The sequence below is a fragment of the Papaver somniferum genome, chromosome 2 (genome assembly GCF_003573695.1).
Source record: "Papaver somniferum cultivar HN1 chromosome 2, ASM357369v1, whole genome shotgun sequence".
Lineage (NCBI taxonomy): Eukaryota > Viridiplantae > Streptophyta > Magnoliopsida > Ranunculales > Papaveraceae > Papaver > Papaver somniferum.
In genome coordinates this window covers 50634167-50652330 of record NC_039359.1, presented here as the reverse complement: position 1 = coordinate 50652330, position 18164 = coordinate 50634167, and the positions used below count along the sequence as shown (strand labels likewise).

Genomic DNA, 18164 nt, shown 5'->3' with positions numbered 1-18164 from the left:
TGGTTATCCGTGTGCTCACTGCAGACCACATGATGCAACTTAACTAGTGACAGATAGAGATAACCACAACTGATTATCACCATTGATTATTTTGTGTAATACAATGAGAAGGCATCCCTTTAATTCTCCTTTTTTTTTTTTAGCTTAATATTTGTGCAGATCATCGTACGTATCTTGTGATAATAGTATTAATAAAATTTGTGATTGTAGTTGCAGGAAATCCTACAACTAACACCCAAATAAATCTATCAAATGAATCTGAGACATCGTAAGAAAAACTCTAAATCATTTCATTAGAAGGTAGAACAAGTACAAAATGGATGAAGGAATACCCTAACTTGAAGAACAAAATATATTTTGTTTCCTAAAATTCTTATCTCAGCTCTCAAAAAGAGCTTTCTCTTTACAATGGCTTATGGTCCCTTTTATAGGAGTTACATAGTGGAAGACAACTAATAAAGTCCTTATTTTCGGATCTGAGGAGGTTATAATCGCCCTACATTATATTTTCCGCACTCACATTTTAACTGCCGCGTTGATCTTCACGTTTTTGGTGTGACTTGGTGACGTCATCTCATTCGTCAGTAGAAATATAATGAGCGCGTCATATTTGCCTTATATCAAAATGTATATCTTCCCCTTACTAATAAGTGTGCCGTATTTTGCGCCCACGGTGATTACAATGATTTGGGGTCAACTTCATTACTCAGTACTCACTACACCAGACGTAACACTACCTAATAGTCTCTTACTAAAGGGAAGATTTGGGACTACGTTTGTTGAGCTTATCGTAGATAACTATAATTATTTCATAGATTGCATTTGATTGACAATAATATCCGATCTCTTCTATAAAAACCAAAATGTGTTGGTTCTCTACGACTTGGTACAAAACTAATCGAATCAGCTTCTTATACAGAAGAAGTAGGAGCTAAGATCGATTGGCTTTATGAACCTTAAAATTAAAATATGAAAACCTCAAGCTTCCAAGCAAAACCCATACATGTCAAGGGCAAACTATCAGTCTATCAACCAGCTTCTCATTTCTTATATAGTATTCTAGGACCAAGGTCGATTCTAAGCGCCTCTATCCAGGGAAGTTGCTTGATATAGGCGAATTAAGAAAGAGCCATTATTTACTATCGTGTTTATGTTATATCGGTCGATATGATCGTTTCCTGACATTGTTCTGATATTGTTTGCTAGAATATATTTTACTACACAACTACTGTTTTTCCATTTAAAAAACAAACACAAAAACAAAAAACAAAAACACGTCTTTTGACGTATACGGTGATAAGCACCAAGGACTGCAAAAATTGAGATGGACTGTTTTGGATGTTTGTTGGGCAGTAGCGAAAGTTGCTGTCGTCACTGCTTACGCGATTAAAAAAATTGACTTATTTTATTGCTCAATCCACATGACAAACGTCTGCTAGTCTGGACGGTTTAGTCTTCATCGTACATAAACAATTCCGCCTTATTCCCGCCTTCCCGGCCACCTACCTGCCGTACAGGTACTAGACCAAGTCTGGCAGTGAGTTGTTAATACTTTCTCTCTGATTGCGAATTGAGAAATTGAAAATATTATCTCCATAGTTGAAATTTTGTATCTTTAATAAAAATTAAAAAAAGTAATGTAATTTCTATTTTCAAACACGATGATCATCAAAACAGAGACTTCGGTCAACTAAAACTATTAATACTCTTTTCCTTTGCTCGTTTTAATACTCTATTAATCTTCTCGGACTTGAGTTTCGGGCCGGAAAATTGAGGAGTTCTCTTGTGAATTATGCTACTGATGTTTACTCATTCTGACAGTCAAAGACTGAAGTTTGATCAGCTGTATTGTAAATGACATTTTTTTATGTCATAGATTGTAATTTGATTGATAAAATGATCCGATCACTTCTACCAAATTCCAAACGTACTGGTCATTGTATCTTACTACTAGAAGTAAGGAACCAAACAAGCATAAGATGAAAGACAGTACTGTTAGTAACCTAAATTCTTTTGACTTACCGCAAAAACTGTACAACAAAGGATGCCGTAGCACTAAGCCACTAACTGATTAGTAATGGACGGGCAATAGTTCAATGGCATGAACCTGTGGAGTACCGAGGTAATAGCACCAGCCAAGATCTACTTGTCCTAAAAGACTAGCAATGGACATGGACATATAAATATCAGAACCTGGATCTTCCGAGCAAAATCCATGCATATCAAGAGGGAAAGTTATCATCAGCTTTTCCATTTTCTGACCATACCCATGTTTTTGGTTTTGGAGAACACAGTCTTTCGGGCGGATGATAAGTGTCTTTATTAGTTTTATGGGGAAATTAGGGGGAGACCCAAAAAAAAAATATTCTCATTCTCAGGCCCACAATTAATTTTGTATACCGTGACACCCATAATTATTTCTCTGACACCCAAAATTATCCAAAATTATTAAGAATTAATACATAACTCGTTATGCATACTAATTTTTCAGGCATAACTCGTTATGCAGCCTAATTTTTCAGGGGTATAATTGGCAACGCAACTTGGATATAACATATCTAAAAATCCGCGCCTTGGAATTTTACAAATTTTATATCGTTGGAAATATTTTTAAGAGATCTACGCAACGAGTACAAACAACAATATTAAATTATTTTTTTTCACGAAAAAATCGGAGGTGATCATCATTTTAGGCAAAAATTCGAAAACTGACTACATAACCATTATGCAGCCACCAAAAACGATGCATAACACATTCTGCAGACGCATAACGAATTATGCAACCATTTTCTCGACTGCATAACAAGTTATGCATCTGCATAACAAAGTTATGTATCCATTGTTTTGGTTGATTTTAGTGCGTACATAAAAAATTGATGCATAATGCATTATGCAAACATATTTTCGGATGCATAACTGGTTATGCATCTATTTTCTCGATGCATAAAAGATTTTGCAACAAATTTCTCGATGCATAATGCATTATGCATCCATATTTTCGGATGCATAACAGGTTATGCATCAATTTTCACGACTGCATAACATGTTATGCAGATATTATTGTAGGTGCATGACAAGTTGTGCAGTCTTTGTTTTTGTTGGTTTCAATAGTGATGAAAAAGTTGATGCATAACGTGTTATGCAACCGTTTTCTGGACTGCATAACAAGTTATGCAACAAATTTTGTAGATGCATAACAGGTTATGCATCCATTTTCATAGCTGCATAACAACTTAAAACAACACCCAACAGACTAAAAACCAAATCTGATCTTGACATGTTATGCAGTCATAACAAACTCTATCCGATGCTGAAACAAATTGGTACCCAAGTTAGCTCACCCTACTGGTTTCTAATTAATGCCACATCCGTTGCAAACAAACCTTGTACTCATCCCACAAACGCATAACAAACTAGCAAGGAAACGGTGCGGTCAAGCAGCTGCAGCTGGTTATGTTCTTGTTGTTTAGCCTTGACCAAATCTTCCACAACACTAACCAAATCTCCTAACGGATTATGCAACGCGGCTAAGTGCACCTTCTATCGGCTATTGCACATCACCAAAACCTTCACATCTCGAGCCTGTATTTAACCATGATCTGCAGACACTAAACAGACCAACACCAACAACGGACCCTAGTATTTGTCTCTCAATTTCTAGTAAACATCATCCAACACCAGAAAAAACATTCATTTGTGAACACACAATCTGTTTTCCTAACCCTGCGCAAGAGTATTTAACCTTCAAAAGCTCTTGAACTCGAGCAACATCTAGTTGGAAATGAAATTCTTCAAGTTCTTCAACCACGCAGTGTATTCCTTATGCTCTTTCTTAACCATGTAGTCATGTAAGAAATTGGCAATGCTTGGTTTAATCCCTCTGACTTCCAAATATGTGTGGAAAGCTTCCTGCAGTTCCGCATCCAAACTCCTTCAAAACAAAACGCAACGAAAGACCAACATCAATAGATAACTCCAAAAACCAATAGCAAGAAATATAATAACCAAAACTCAAAATGAATTCAACTTACGAGAACTCAGGTCCTTCGTAAGCAATATCCCCATCCGAAATATTTGGATTCTTGACAGCCAAATTGTTGATTGTAATTTCATCTGCCTCAACCATAACATCGAATTCCAAAGTTGGACCGGTTTTTTTCGTAACAGTTACAACCATATCAACAGGATGAGAACCAGCTTCTTCTTCCACCTCCTCACCACCTTGATTTGCTTCCTGGTCGTCTTGGTCTTCCTCATCACCCTTTTCATAATCATCAGAGAGATCATGCTTGAACACTGTGACTTTGATCTCCTCACCTTGATAGTTCCTAGTCAGTGTAATAGTTTCAGCTCCATCATTATCCACAATCTTGAATGGAAACTCACTTGCTGCCTCACCAACCTATTGAGAACACACATACAGACAATAATCTTGTTCAATTGATGAAGACAAGGGCAACCAAATTAATCTCTTACTATGAAATCACAATTAAAGTAACTAATTGCAAAATTAACACAAACCCATTACAGAAATTCATAAAACAAACTTTTTAAATTTAGAAAAAAAAAAAAAACTCAAAATCTCCAGCTTCCTCCTCAGCATCAACGATTTCAGAATCAACAACTCTGAGAAGAGTGTCATCGAAATCTGGTTTCTTCTTAGCTAGAGCAGAGAACTGACGATGAGTTGGAATTGAAGTTGTTCTAAATAAATTACTATTGCCGGTGACAGTTTTAATGGCGGTGCTGGTCTTCGATGGGGTAGTGAAGATGGCAGAGGTGTAGTTTCTACAAGGAGTTCTGGTTGCTAGCGGGATTACTGAAGATACGGCTTTATTCATCATTCTACTCAAAGTCGCCATTTTTGCCGAGGGTTTCTCAGAAATCTCGATGTTTTTAGGGTTTTAGAAGGAGGAGAAGTAGTTTTATTGAATTGGAAATCTCGGGGAAACATGATTTTTATATATTTTGGGTTTGAGAATAATTTTCTTCCAGATTTGGATGCGCGCCTGTCGTTTTGGGAGCGTGGGTTTCACAGTAGAAACATCAGGGAGAATGGATCTCCTTGTAGTTTTCACTTTTTATTATTATTATTTTCCCCTCTAAAAGTTCACAAGGAGATTTTCGTAGTAAACATTGGATATTCGAGACTGTGTTCTCCAAGTGCTGGAGAATAAAAAAGGATGGGTCGTTCCGCCATTGTGATCCTTTAGAAGTACTTTGCTAATAAATCAGCTACACCATTACCCTCTCCATAATATACGAGAGAATCTGAACCGAGTCGAACAAAGGAAACTCAAACAATTTTCCCAATGAACTAACAACCTCCAAGGAACTAGAGAAGAGTCGGAAAGAGCTAATATGACATTCAAACCAGACTCTAGTCAACCCTCTAGCTTGTGCTAACCTAAATGCATGTATTGCGCCCAAAGATTATGCAGAAACGGAAGTGTCTAAACCAATAGATTGAGCTAGGCAGTCTAACGTCCGACCATTTCCATCTCTAAACACTACTCCAGAACCCGCGAGCCACGGCAGTTGTCATCCAATATCATTAGCATTATGTTTAGAATTCCGTGTGCCTGACTCACCCGACGTTTTCGAGATTTCACCTCTTAGAGGTCTTACACACCACAAATTGGAAGCTTTTCTAACGTACATGCATGGATAGCCATATTATAATAATCGTCTAACCAAATATTAAGGTTCTCTACTTACAGTGTATCATATGTATATTTCATAAGCACAACTCACGTCAAGAAATATATTGGAATCTTTGGACAATTTAATGATGCGTTTGGATCTGGCGGCAAAATCAGCCGGCACCTACCAGAAAAGGCAGATCACAAAATTAAAAGAGAACAAAACTTATCTTCAAGCTTTATTTTATTTGGATTGCTTAGAGCGCAACTGCAAAATCGCCGAGTGAAGTTCAAAGGGAAACAAATCCCTTGGTCCAGGATTTATAACACCCATTCATCACCTCTAATGGCAACTGAAAGATGAAACTTAGCTTATATAAAGACAACTCTCTTTATTGATGTTTAGAAAATCTCTCAAAACTAAACACAAGCTCTAATCTTGCTCATATGATCAACCACAACTTTAGTGATCATATATATATATAGAACTATGAATTCCTTTTCCTAGTCCTATTACCTTATTACATGTCTTTCCTTTTCTTAGAACTAGATGACTTCTAATTCCCTTAGGATTACATCAATTTCCTAATCTTGTCCTAACCAGCTTGTTAATGACTTCTATGTTGAAGTTTAACCAACATTCTCCCCGTTAAGCTTCAACCTTACCCGTGACATATCTTGTACTCCAATCAATTGTCTCATTTCTTCAAACTTGATTCGAGCTAATGCCTTTGTCAATATATCTGCTTTCTGCTCAGTTTCAGGTATGTGTTCTACGTTAATGACCTCCTTCTCGATGCATTCTCGTATGAAATGATACCTTTTGTGAATGTGTTTCGTCTTCCCATGAAACACTGGATTTTTAGTGAGTGCAATTGCAGACTTATTATCAATCTTGATGAGAACTTTTTCAGGTTCTCTTCCTTTGATTGCACCCAACAATTCTTGAAGCCATATTGATTTTTTAGCTGCTTCTGTTGCAGCCATAAACTCAGCTTCACAGGATGAGAGGGCTACAGTGTCTTGCTTCTATGAACACCATGTAATAGGTGCTTCACCTAGATAAAATATATGACCAGTTGTACCTTTTCCATCATCTTGGTCAATATTATGACTGCTGTCACTATACCCAACAATTCCTTTTGATCCTCCTCGACCATACTTCAATCCACAGCTGATTGTTCCTCTTAGATATCTCAATATCTGCTTTATTACATCACCATGAGACTTGCGTGGACTCTGCATATAACGGCTTGCTACTCCCACAAAGAAAGCCAAATCTGGTCTTGTGTGTAATAAGTATCTAAGGCATCCAACATTTCTTCTATAACTTGTTGGATCAATCTATGCTTCTTCTTGTGCCTTTGAAACTTTAAGTCCAAACTCCATTTATCTTAGTTGGATTACAAGTTTCAAGTCCTGCTTCTTTTAGAATTCTCCTTGCATAAGCTTCTTGTTTAATCTGAATCCCATCTGCTCCTTGATGGACTTCTATGCCAAGGTAATAAGTGACTTTTCCGAGGTCTGACATCTCAAACTTTGATGACATTTCTCTCTTAAACTCATTGATCACCTTAAGGGAGTTTCCAGTAAAAAATAGATCATCTACATAGACTACAATCACAAGAAGCGCTCCCTTTTCTTCTCTTCTGTATACTGATGTTTCTTTAGAGCACTTAACAAATCTGATTTCTCTTAAGATTTGATATAACTTTGTATTCTAGGCTCGAGGAGCTTGTCTTAGACCATATAGAGCTTTTGATAACTTATAAACCTTATGCTCTTGTCCTTTTACTTCAAAACCTTCTGGTTGTTCAACATACGCATCTTCTCGCAATTCACCATGTAAGAATGTTGTCTTAACGTCTAAGTGGTGAATTTTCCATGAGTTTGATGCTGCTTCTGCTATTAAGAGACGAATTGTCTCTAGTCTAGCAACTGGTGCGAAAACTTCATCAAAGTCTATGCATGATTCTTGAACGTATTCCTTAGCTACAAGTCTTGCCTTATATTTGTTGACAGTACCATCAGCATTCCGTTTTATTTTGAAGATCCACTTAAGACCAATCACTTTTACCCACCTGTCTTATCAACTAGAAACCAAGTCTTGTTTCTGTTGATTGAAATAATTTCTTCTCTACATGCTTGTGTCCATTTAGTCGAGAACTTTGCTTCCTGAAAATTCCTTGGTTCATCATTAACATAAAGTAGCATAATCTCACATTCTTCTGCAACTTGAAGAACATAATCCTCCAGATATTGTGTCTTTTGTATCTGTCTTGTTGATTTTCGCAGTGGAATGGGTTGAGTTATTTCATCGATCTCTTCTTCTTCTTCTTCTACTTCTTCGTTATTCTCAGTGTTTTCATTATTCTCTTCTTCTTCTTGATTAACATCATTGTCTCCATTGGTATTGATGATTATGGGTCCTTCGCCTTCATCAATTACTTGACCACATCTCATGTGAAACATACCTGGATCCCTTCTCGATTCATTGGTTGTTTCTATCCAGTTCCATGTGTTGTCTCATCAAACACCACGTCGCGACTTACTACCACTCTGAATGTTGTTGCTTTTGGAAAGCCTTAACGCGTTTGTTTCCCAACTAAACATGATTCAAAGATCCTTGATTCATCGTTTATCTGTGGTAGCCCTCAAACCATCTTGTTCTGAGACATAGTTTTTAAGGTTCTGAAACTTATGTGTCCTAACCTTGCGTGCCACTTCCATGTCTGATCTTCCAGTCTCATATTCAGACACAATGGCCTTCAAATCATGATACTTATCTTGTAAAGTCTATTCTGTGAGCGTGAGACTCTAACTAAAAGTCTTCCACTTGGGTCATGAACTGTTAGATAATCTTGTCGCATTCTAACATCACATCCAACTTCTGTAGCTTGTCCTAAACTTAGAATGTTGCTTTGTAAGTTTGGGATGAAGTAGATGTTTGTGACAAGCTTCTGTTCTCCGGTCTTGCTCTGAAATAGAATTGATCCTTTCCCTTCAATTTCTACAGTAGATCCATCCCCAAACTTCACTTGTCCCTTGATTTTCTCATTAAATTCAAAAAAGTAGTGTCTCTTACCAGTCATGTGATTGCTGGCTCCATTATCTAAATACCAGATTCCTTCTTCTCCATCCTTTGATTCGTAGTTATTTGGTATTAGTTTCCCTTCGTTTAAGAATACAACTTCGTGCATGAAAAGAGCTGTATCTTCTTACCTTGTTTCATTCTTGTTTTCTTCTTCCATCTTTTGTATTCTTTCAGGGCATACAGAGGAGAAGTTTCCTGGTTTATCACATCTGTAACAAATAATGTTTGATCTATCCTTCTTTTCTTTCCCTTGGTTTTGATCATTCTGACTTGTTGTTCTATCTTGTGAGTTAAACCTTCCTCCCCTTCCTCGGCCTCTGTTTACTCTACCACCTCTTCCACGACCTCTTCCTCTTGTCGCAGAGTTTTGTTGGTAAGAGTTTGTGTACAAGAGTTTTCCTTGAGTTTATCCATTGTTTTCTTCATCAAGGATTCTCTCTTCATATGCTTTCAATCTTCCAATTATATCTTCATAGATAGTCTTCTTTAAATCCAAGACTTGTTCGAGAGAAGCTATGATATGAATATACTTGGATCTTGGAAAACTATTGAGAAACTTCTTTACCAGTTTATCTTTCATCAATGGATTGTCCAAGTGACGCAGCTTTTGAGGCTATCTCCGATAGCTTTCCTGCAAAGCTATCAATAGTATCAGTGTCTTTCATCTTCACTCTTTCAAATTCAGACATTAAGGTTTGCAGACAGGCTTCTTTAACTCGATCAGCTCTGAGATTACGTGCCTTTATTGCATCCCAAATTTTCTTTGAAGTTTCCTGTTCACCAACTTGTAGAACAAGACATTCTGGTATTACTTTGTAGAACAAGTTTCCTGTTCCAATGGCAACATTGTTTTTATCTGGGTCCAATGTACCAGGATCAATTGTTTCCCAAACTTTGTAGATTTTCATCAGTACCTTCATTCTCATGGCCCATACTGTGTAGTTTGTGGCGTTGAGGATTGGAACTTGTATTGATGGTGGCGTGAACTGTTTTGCACCCACAATGGTGGTTTCGTTTTCCATGGCTCAAAAACAAGCTCTGATACCAATTAATGGCAGCTGCAAGATGAAACTTAGCTTATATAAAGACAACTCTCTTTATTGATGTTTAGAAAATCTCTCAAAACTAAACACAAGCTCTAATCTTGCTCATATGATCAACCACAACTTTGGTGATCATCTATATATAGAACTATGAATTCCTTTTCCTAGTCTTATTACCTTATTACATGTCTTTCCTTTTCTTAGAACTAGATGACTTCTAATTCCCTTAGGATTACATCAATTTCTTAATCTTGTTCTAACCAGCTTGTTAATGATTTCTATGTTGAAGTTTAACCAACAACCTCAACTGTCGTCGGCTGCTCTTTTTTCATGGAAATTTTAATATATTAGTTTCAAAATTGAAATACTTCATATGCATAATTTCTAGCACCGGGAATCAGGACTTTACCTCAGTGTTATGGCTTTCCCCCCTGGTGTATCAAAGTTTTGTTGTTGTGGTTGGCTTAATCGGAGTTTGATATCTTCTTCAAGATTAAAGCCATTTGGAGAATTAGACATCTTATCTGTCTCACTTGCATCTCTCGCCTCATTGATCTGTGACCAAAAATTAATGCTTGGATGGGCTAGAACACAATAGGGTGGGTCAACCTAACTGAAGATATAAACTCTGAGCAATTAACTTCCTTAACAAGTCCATGTTTTCTCGACGTGTATGGTGTTCCTTATTGAATAGTTCCATATTTTCTTGGCGAAGAAGGTTTCCCTGCAGTATGATTAACAAACGTATTAGTTGTTTGGAGTTATATTGATTTAGCTATGAAATAGGCAAATAGTTTCCGTTTTTTTGGAGACCTTTTGGTTTAATTCGTGTATCTCATCTGTTAGAATTTGGTCCTGTCGAAATAAAAACGTTGTTAGGATATGTTCACCTGGAATATGTATTGGTTAGCACTAAAGGATGCATGGCATGAAGATTTAGTATGTTAGACCTTTTGCATACGGACACCACGCAAACTCATTTCCAATTGATTTTCCAAATTTTGTAGCTCCTTAGCGCTCAAACTGCACAGCTCTTGACCCATCATTTTCCTGCATATTTTTTCCGCATGATATATAAGGACTACTATGCAGTTTATAGACCATCCGGATGACACATTCACATTTATGTATTAACACTAAGCAGATGTATGAGTATGAACTTTTGCTAAGCAATTCTCACCTGGAAATTACATTAAATGAAAGGTATACGGTGAGCAAAGTTTTAACTTTTCATGTTTCAGGAATGTAACAACTTTATTGGTGGTTGCATATTTTTACAGAGATATCTACGGAGTTCAAATCGATATAGTTAGACTTTTCATTTCCTGTTAGTTGGCATTTTTTGTTCCGAGTCCATTCCCCCATACAGTAAAAATGTCATACCGATGGCCTTCTTGCAAGTTTTGAAATTGATGCTTAAAGGTTGCTGCTTCCCTTTTCCAAAACTGCAAGTAAAATAAGTAATATTATTTAGGCTGGGATTATATGTACATATATTTACACAAATGTTAGTTCTTTGGTTTAGGTGTTATAACAGTGAGAGCACTTATGAGCCAGCAGATTTTTTTCTTCCTGAGCTGGCCTAATTAATATATATCTTGGGTTTAAAGTTGTTTTAGGCATAGCATAGTAAGAAAATCAATATACTTTTGTGCATAATGATGCGTGTTGTACAACAGCCAAAGTTTCTAATTGGGTCAGTTTTACAGCTTCTCCAATGATAAATGTGGGTGTTTCATATATGTAACCACCCTATACAAGACATTCTCTTGAACTGTAACCTCTTTTAGGTGCCGTGCCAATGTATAGTTTATGTTGTTTGATGGTATATTGGAACCCTAAAAGGGCAAACACCATGAATCACAAAAACAGTGAAAAATCTACAAAAAGGTTACAAAGAGAAAGGAAATAGCAACTAAAAAATTGCAGCATGCTAGTCTTTAAAGGGAATAACAAAATGAAGGTCCTTGAAAGTTTACCTTTGCCTCAGTAGTTGCATTCAGCAATGAATTCTCCTCCTTTGATGTATCGTATCGCTCCAGCAAAGAGTTCATGCTATAATAACAAAACAGGTAATGGCATATTATTAATATTATACTCCCTCCGTCCTATATTTTAGATGAAGGGAAAGAATTTTTTTCAAATCCCAAATTACATGAAGGTTTTCATATTTTCCCCCTAAACCTTCCTGATTTGTCCATGTTTTGGAATCATATATAAACATAAAAAATAATTATAATTCAAGCTCAATTTCCCAAATGAAATTTTTAAATAATCCACTAGATTTCAAGTCCACACTAAAATCTAGGAATTAAAAACTAGAAATTTAAATATTTTAGAAGATATTAATAAGGGTAGATTTAAAAAGTATAAGTATCTTTCTTTTTCATAATATGTGTGAAAACACCTTCCTCTTCATTTAAAATAGGACGGAGGGAATACAAGGACCTATTCTAATAGCAATCAAATATCCTTTTATATAGAAAATAAATCAATTAAGAATATCACTCAAAAATCATATAAGAAAAACATTTTTGTGAGTGAGATTTCCACTATTAAGAAAAACGTTAATTGGCAGAACTCTCACATCCCTCGCCCTACAGGTAAAGTTGGAGGTGGGGGCTCTCACTGAGGCATGTTGTAGAATGGACCCGTACCTATCCAGAGAAAATGATAGAAAAAACAGAAATTCTTGACGAACAAAAACCAGCCCAAAAACACCTCACAAAAATTCATCCATCCTGTATGTTTTCCGAGGGTGCGGGTCCATTGAAACCCACAAAAAAAGAAAAAAAAAATTCATGAGAGGCGGTTTTTAACGTGTTTGGAATTCTCGGTTCACATAGAACCATTGTAGAAAAAAATTGATACAGAAGAAAGAGTGAGAAAGCAACATAATTTTATCAAGCAAGTAACGAACCGTAAGATCGATCTATGTTGATCCGATCGGAACGTGTTCAACCTTATATTAACAAATTAAGATGTGAAAAAGAAAAATTGGGTCAAGATACTAAGATAAGAAAGAACAAAAATTCTTAACGAACCGCATCAATAAACTAAGCCAAAACCGCCACTCACATACTTTTCGATTGGCCCCACGAAAAGTGACCCCTGCAGTCCTCCGGCTGGGCCCATCGGGACCCAGTGAAAAAATGTGAGAGCTTTTTAAGGCGTGGTTTTAGCGTGGTTTAATATCACGGTCGGTTTAGAACCACTCAAGAAAGAGAAAACAAATACAAGGATAGTGGATTTGTTGCATCTGGTTTTAGGGTCCCAATCAAGTCAATCTTGTTTATGTTGGGTGTCATGGTGGTGAAAGCAATGGTGGTCATGGCGGAGGGCCGAGGCGATTTCAGTTCCTAAGTGGCGGCCGATGTTTGTGAGTGCTAGCTAGGATTTCTACTTTTTAGGTGGAAAGATTATAATTAGGGTTTCCAAATACTTGGTTGGTTTTAATGGTTTTGGGCTTTCTTTGTATGGATGGGCCCACCGGGACCCACTGAAAAAAAATGTGAGAGCTTTTTAAGGTGTGGTTTTAGCGTGGTTTAATATCCCTGTCGGTTTAGAACCACTCAAGAAAGAGAAAACAAATACAAAGATTGTGGATTTGTTGCATCTGGTTTTAGGGTCCCAATCAAGTCAATCTTGTTTATGTTGGGTGTCATGGTGGTGAAAGCAATGGTGGTCACGGCGGAGGCGATTTCAGTTCCTAGGGGTCAAGTGGCGGCCGATGTTTGTGACTGCTAGCTAGGGTTTATACTTTTTTAGGTGGAAAGATTATAATTAGGGTTTCCAAATACTTGGTTGGTTTTAATGGTTTTGGGCTTTCTTTGTATGAGACTTTTCACATTAGTGTGTGATGAGTTTTTCTGGGATTACCAATATTTGGTGAGGATTCTTAAAATGTTAAGAGGGTTGCTAGCAGTAGCATATCAACGTGGGAATTACTGTTGGGTGTGCTGATGTACAATTATCTTTATATATATATATATATAAACTATTTTTACGGATCAAAAAAAAAAAGAAAACAAAACAAAAAGTAAGTGATCAAGTTACCTAATTAAATTTTTGATCACTTAGTAAGTAAATTTTAAGTTGTGCCAGTTCATTGCCATGCAATTCATGTTATCTGATTCAGATACATGAAGCAAACGTATAGGAAGCTAGATAACTGTTTCATGAACAAAATTAGCTTGATATTGAACTCGAATTGCATGCATCTGGTGCTGATTATTTTTTTGATGTTGATCTTAATGAGCTGTATATAGTCGAATAGGGATCTCAATAGACATAAGGCGATAAATTAAGAAGACATAGAAATTAAAAGAAAAAGAGATTTACCTGGTACTCGAGAACTCATAAAGCTTGTCGGTGCTAGAGAAGACGATAAGACCAACTTCAGCATCACAAAGAATTGAAAGCTCCTTGGCTTTCTTAATCAATCCGTTCCTTCGTTTTGAGAAAGTCACTTGCCTGCTTGTTATGTTATCGATCTTTCGAATCACAATCTTTCCTCTCCCCATCTTATTGTAGCTCCCAAGCAAAGTCAAGGGGGATCTAGAAATGGGAAATTAGGATCAAAAAACCAAAAATGGGGATCTAGAAATGGGAAATGAACAAATTTCTGAAGAGAACTAAAAGAAGAATATCTTGTTCGACAGATCTCGGGTTTTGTTTATCTAAGCAACAAAGAGCCAACAGCACTATTTTCTTGCTGGTTTCAGCAAAACCAGTAGTGGTTATTACTTATTTGTGTAAGTAATGTATAGAAATGATAAGCACTTATCAGAAAAATAAATGTAAATAGCAGTTTAATTAATTAATTAATTGTTCAAAGTTTAATGTTTCTAATTAAGTTTGTCTTTGGGGTCAGCTTACATATAATTGTAATATGCTAACTTTCGGGAGATAATCTAATTCCAGATCACATATATTGTTTTGCTAAGAGAATCACATTTGTCGCTAGTTGCTGACGGAATTGCGATAAAACAATTAGCTGATCATCTCTGTATAGGAGTACTTTAAAATATCGGTACATAGTATATTTCGTTAAACTGGACATCGATCAATTTGAAATCGGTAAGTAATGTCCAGGCCAGGCTATGTTGGGCGTAGTTCTATTTGAATTTTCCTTTTGGTTGTTTGGAAACGATGTCTGTTGATTCAAATCTTCTAAGAGATGTATTCCTATATAATCCAAATCTCGATGTCTTTTCAAACTACCGACACACAAGTACACTGAAAAAAATAACTTAATTCTTTTAATCTATCTAGCTAAATGAAACAACTTCTGTGGCAACTTGAGCTGCAAGATCTTCGAAAAAAAATCGAGTTGTACAATCTAAGTCAGAATCCATCATAACATTTTCAGCGGAAAGGAGATCAATTTACTTAGAACATGAAGCATACTTTTTTTTTTTGGATCAGTAAGAACATGAAGCGTACTTAAGTTGTAGTTATAATGTAGTTATATTTTCAGAATCTTTATCGGTTGTGGCCATGTGCACTGCCCTTTATGAGGATTTGAAGTAACCAATAAGAGTACTAACCAAATCAAAACTAGTACTAGGATCCACGGATCAAGTGCACAATAACTGAAAGAAAAATAGGGATTTGGAAAAGTGTCACAAACACCCTACGAAACGCAAGAGATGGAAGAGTACTGACTTCTTTAGAGAAAGATACGCACTTCTGGTTATCCATGTGAGCCTGCAGCCAAATCAACGCAGCTTAACATGTATTGAGACAGGTAGCTAGAGATAACCACCATATATTATCACCCTAGCTAGTCTTTTTTTTTGCTTTGAAAGATTCTTGTTCATGTGATGCGACTATTGTTGTGTTCTGTAGTTGCGCCGTACTTGTTGATGTTATTATATTCACTTACTTATTGGTTTCTGACATTTTAGTTTCTGTTGTATGTTCTACTTTTCCTTCTATAGGGTGGGTGAAGATGTAATTAAAAATCATTTGTTCTTGTTGGCTGTGTCCTAATGAGCATGTGCATGAGCACATTTGATTTCTGTAGTTATATCCTACCACCGTACCACCTTAGAACTGTCTTACGTGAGTGAAATATTACAAAGAGTAACGGTAATTGGGTATTCACTTGCTTTTGCATTCGTAATGGATTCTCTTGTAACTGTACTTATAAAATATTTGCGTTTTTCTGTTAAGGTACTCAAATTTAATTTTAATGCGAGTTGTAAAATTGATTTATGTTTGTTTTCATGAATGCATAGTTGTTAATTTACATACGCAATGTGCTGGAAATACATCTTTGCACGAAGTGAGACTGTTGATTAATATGGTCTATCTCGATGAGATCTAGCATGTATACATAATTTTCTAAGCTGGCTTAATATATATCCTAGGGTTCAAGTGGGAATATCATTCAAAGTTGTTTTCTCTTAATATGAACTTAAAATCCCGCTCATGCAGTATGCCTTGATATCTAATAGGTAAAGCTGGCGGAAAATAACAGGTTGAACCGTTGAAGGCTGTTGAAAGGGTGCCTTGGCTTCCGAAGCAAAACAGGCAATGTCGTATCAATGTATGTATGTCAATGTAAAATAAGCTATACAAATGGGGGATAATCGAGATCGAGAGACACCACACTGCTGTATGTGAAAATGGGCGGTCAGCGGTGAGTTTTTGAAAAAGAGAAAAGAAAATCCGTTTAGCGGAACAACGAAACAGAAAAAGAGAGAGCCTGAGGCAGGGTTGTTGTTGTCTGTCGGTCTGTCTTTCTTTAAAAAAACCGCAAAATGGAGGTGAACCCCACCAACAGCAGGTTTCCACTGACACGCGTGTGCTTTTTAAATTTTAATGGTTATTCACTCCTTTGTTTAGTGAGGAATTCATTTTTCGAGGGGCTTAATCTTGGTTTGGTTTTCTTAACGTTATTGACGAGATTGCAGAGTAATACCCGTGGGGAAGAAGATAGGAACCCACGGTACTGACCGAAAGATGTCATCCGAAATAACATAAAGTTGTACTTTTTAATCGGCCTTCTTCGTTAAGGGAATGCGAGTTTTTGTGGATGTCTTTCAGTCCTTCTCGTTTGCCATTTGATGTACTAAATGACCCAAACTGAGTTCATTATTGAAGTCTCTTTACTTTTTGGTTCGCAAAAAGCTTTTCTTTTGCTCACACTATCATAGTATATAAGCGATGCTTTTGGTTTGTATATTTTTGTAGTTGTTGTTGAGTCAAACTCGAGCCTAAAATGTGTAGTACACTGTTACTGTATACCAATTTCCACCCAAGGCAAAACGAAACTTCTTTCTATAATTAAATCAAAAGGCAACTTTTTACCAGTTCTCACTTATTACAACTAAGATCATTAGCTCTGTAAGTCGATATGAATGTGATCTCGTACGCCCTGCTTCAGGGGTGGAGTGCAAAATTCCACGCCAGCTAGCTTCTCAAGCCAGTTTTTAGATAAAATAAGCTCTCAACTCTCAGGCCTTGTTAAACACATCCCCTACCCATACCTACAGCTGCGGTTCTAGCTTCCCCACTGCCCTGCTTTGGTATGCACACATCTTTTTTTAATCGATAAAGCCAAAGAAACGGATCAAACAAATGTGAGGGTCATGAACCTAACCTTAAAATTGAGATTTGACTGCTTTGGGTGTTTGGTAGCTCCCGTCACTGCTTACGCAAAATTATGGGTGTCTAAACTTATATTTTATTGCTCAATCCACATGACAAACGTCTGCTAGCCTGGACATTTTAGTCTTCATCGTACATAAACAATTCCGCTTTATTCCCGGACACCTACCTGTCGTACTAGACCAACTCTAGCACCTAGTTCCACATAAAACGTGCTTTCAATATCTTTCGCTTTTGTAATACGAAAATGCTTTCAATTGGACGTTTTTAATCCTCGTGGGTTGGGATGTTTGGATTTACTGATGCTGTAGTTGCATCTTTTCTGATGGCTAGACTCGTATAAATCTAAAGGCTATTAACTATTCAAACATTCAACATTCAAGATAAACAAGATGTAAAGATCGAACATGAGAAATAAAGATTGACACAAGCATATAACGTGGTTCGGCCATGAAGATCTACGTCCATGAGAAATAAGATGTTTTCTTTATTGATTATAAGGTATTATCTTTGAAAGAACTACAAATGTCACTTAGACTTCTTATTCTCTCTTTCTCTAGATCTCTCTCAGGAATTCTCTGTAGAAAGACTATATAAAATGTTACATAAGTTGTTCATCTCCTTCTACATGGACTGGTATTTATAGGCAAATTAAACTCGTGAAGGCGTGGTCTTGCCGAGCTGGTGGACTTGTTGTGCATCGCCTTCACCGCTTTGGACTGGTTCTATACTATCCCTCGTGATGGCATGCTTGGTTCTCCCTCCGAG

General features: G+C 36.7%; 2 protein-coding genes across 2 annotated transcripts; both read right to left on the bottom strand.

Annotated features, from left to right (window-relative positions):
* Positions 1-3771: 3771 nt before the first annotated feature.
* Positions 3772-4862, bottom strand: LOC113350981 (uncharacterized protein At2g39795, mitochondrial-like). Its single transcript, XM_026595072.1, has 4 exons — positions 4576-4862; positions 4477-4498; positions 4032-4402; positions 3772-3931 (listed from the first exon to the last, which is right to left on the bottom strand). Exons 1-4 carry the CDS (start codon positions 4860-4862, stop codon positions 3772-3774), a joined length of 840 nt encoding a protein of 279 aa, XP_026450857.1.
* A 5861-nt stretch (positions 4863-10723) lies between these two features.
* Positions 10724-14302, bottom strand: LOC113353240 (MADS-box transcription factor 57-like). The gene is made up of 4 exons (XM_026596910.1): positions 14121-14302; positions 11759-11834; positions 11163-11224; positions 10724-10829 (listed from the first exon to the last, which is right to left on the bottom strand). Exons 1-4 carry the CDS (start codon positions 14300-14302, stop codon positions 10724-10726), a joined length of 426 nt encoding a protein of 141 aa, XP_026452695.1.
* Positions 14303-18164: the final 3862 nt, after the last annotated feature.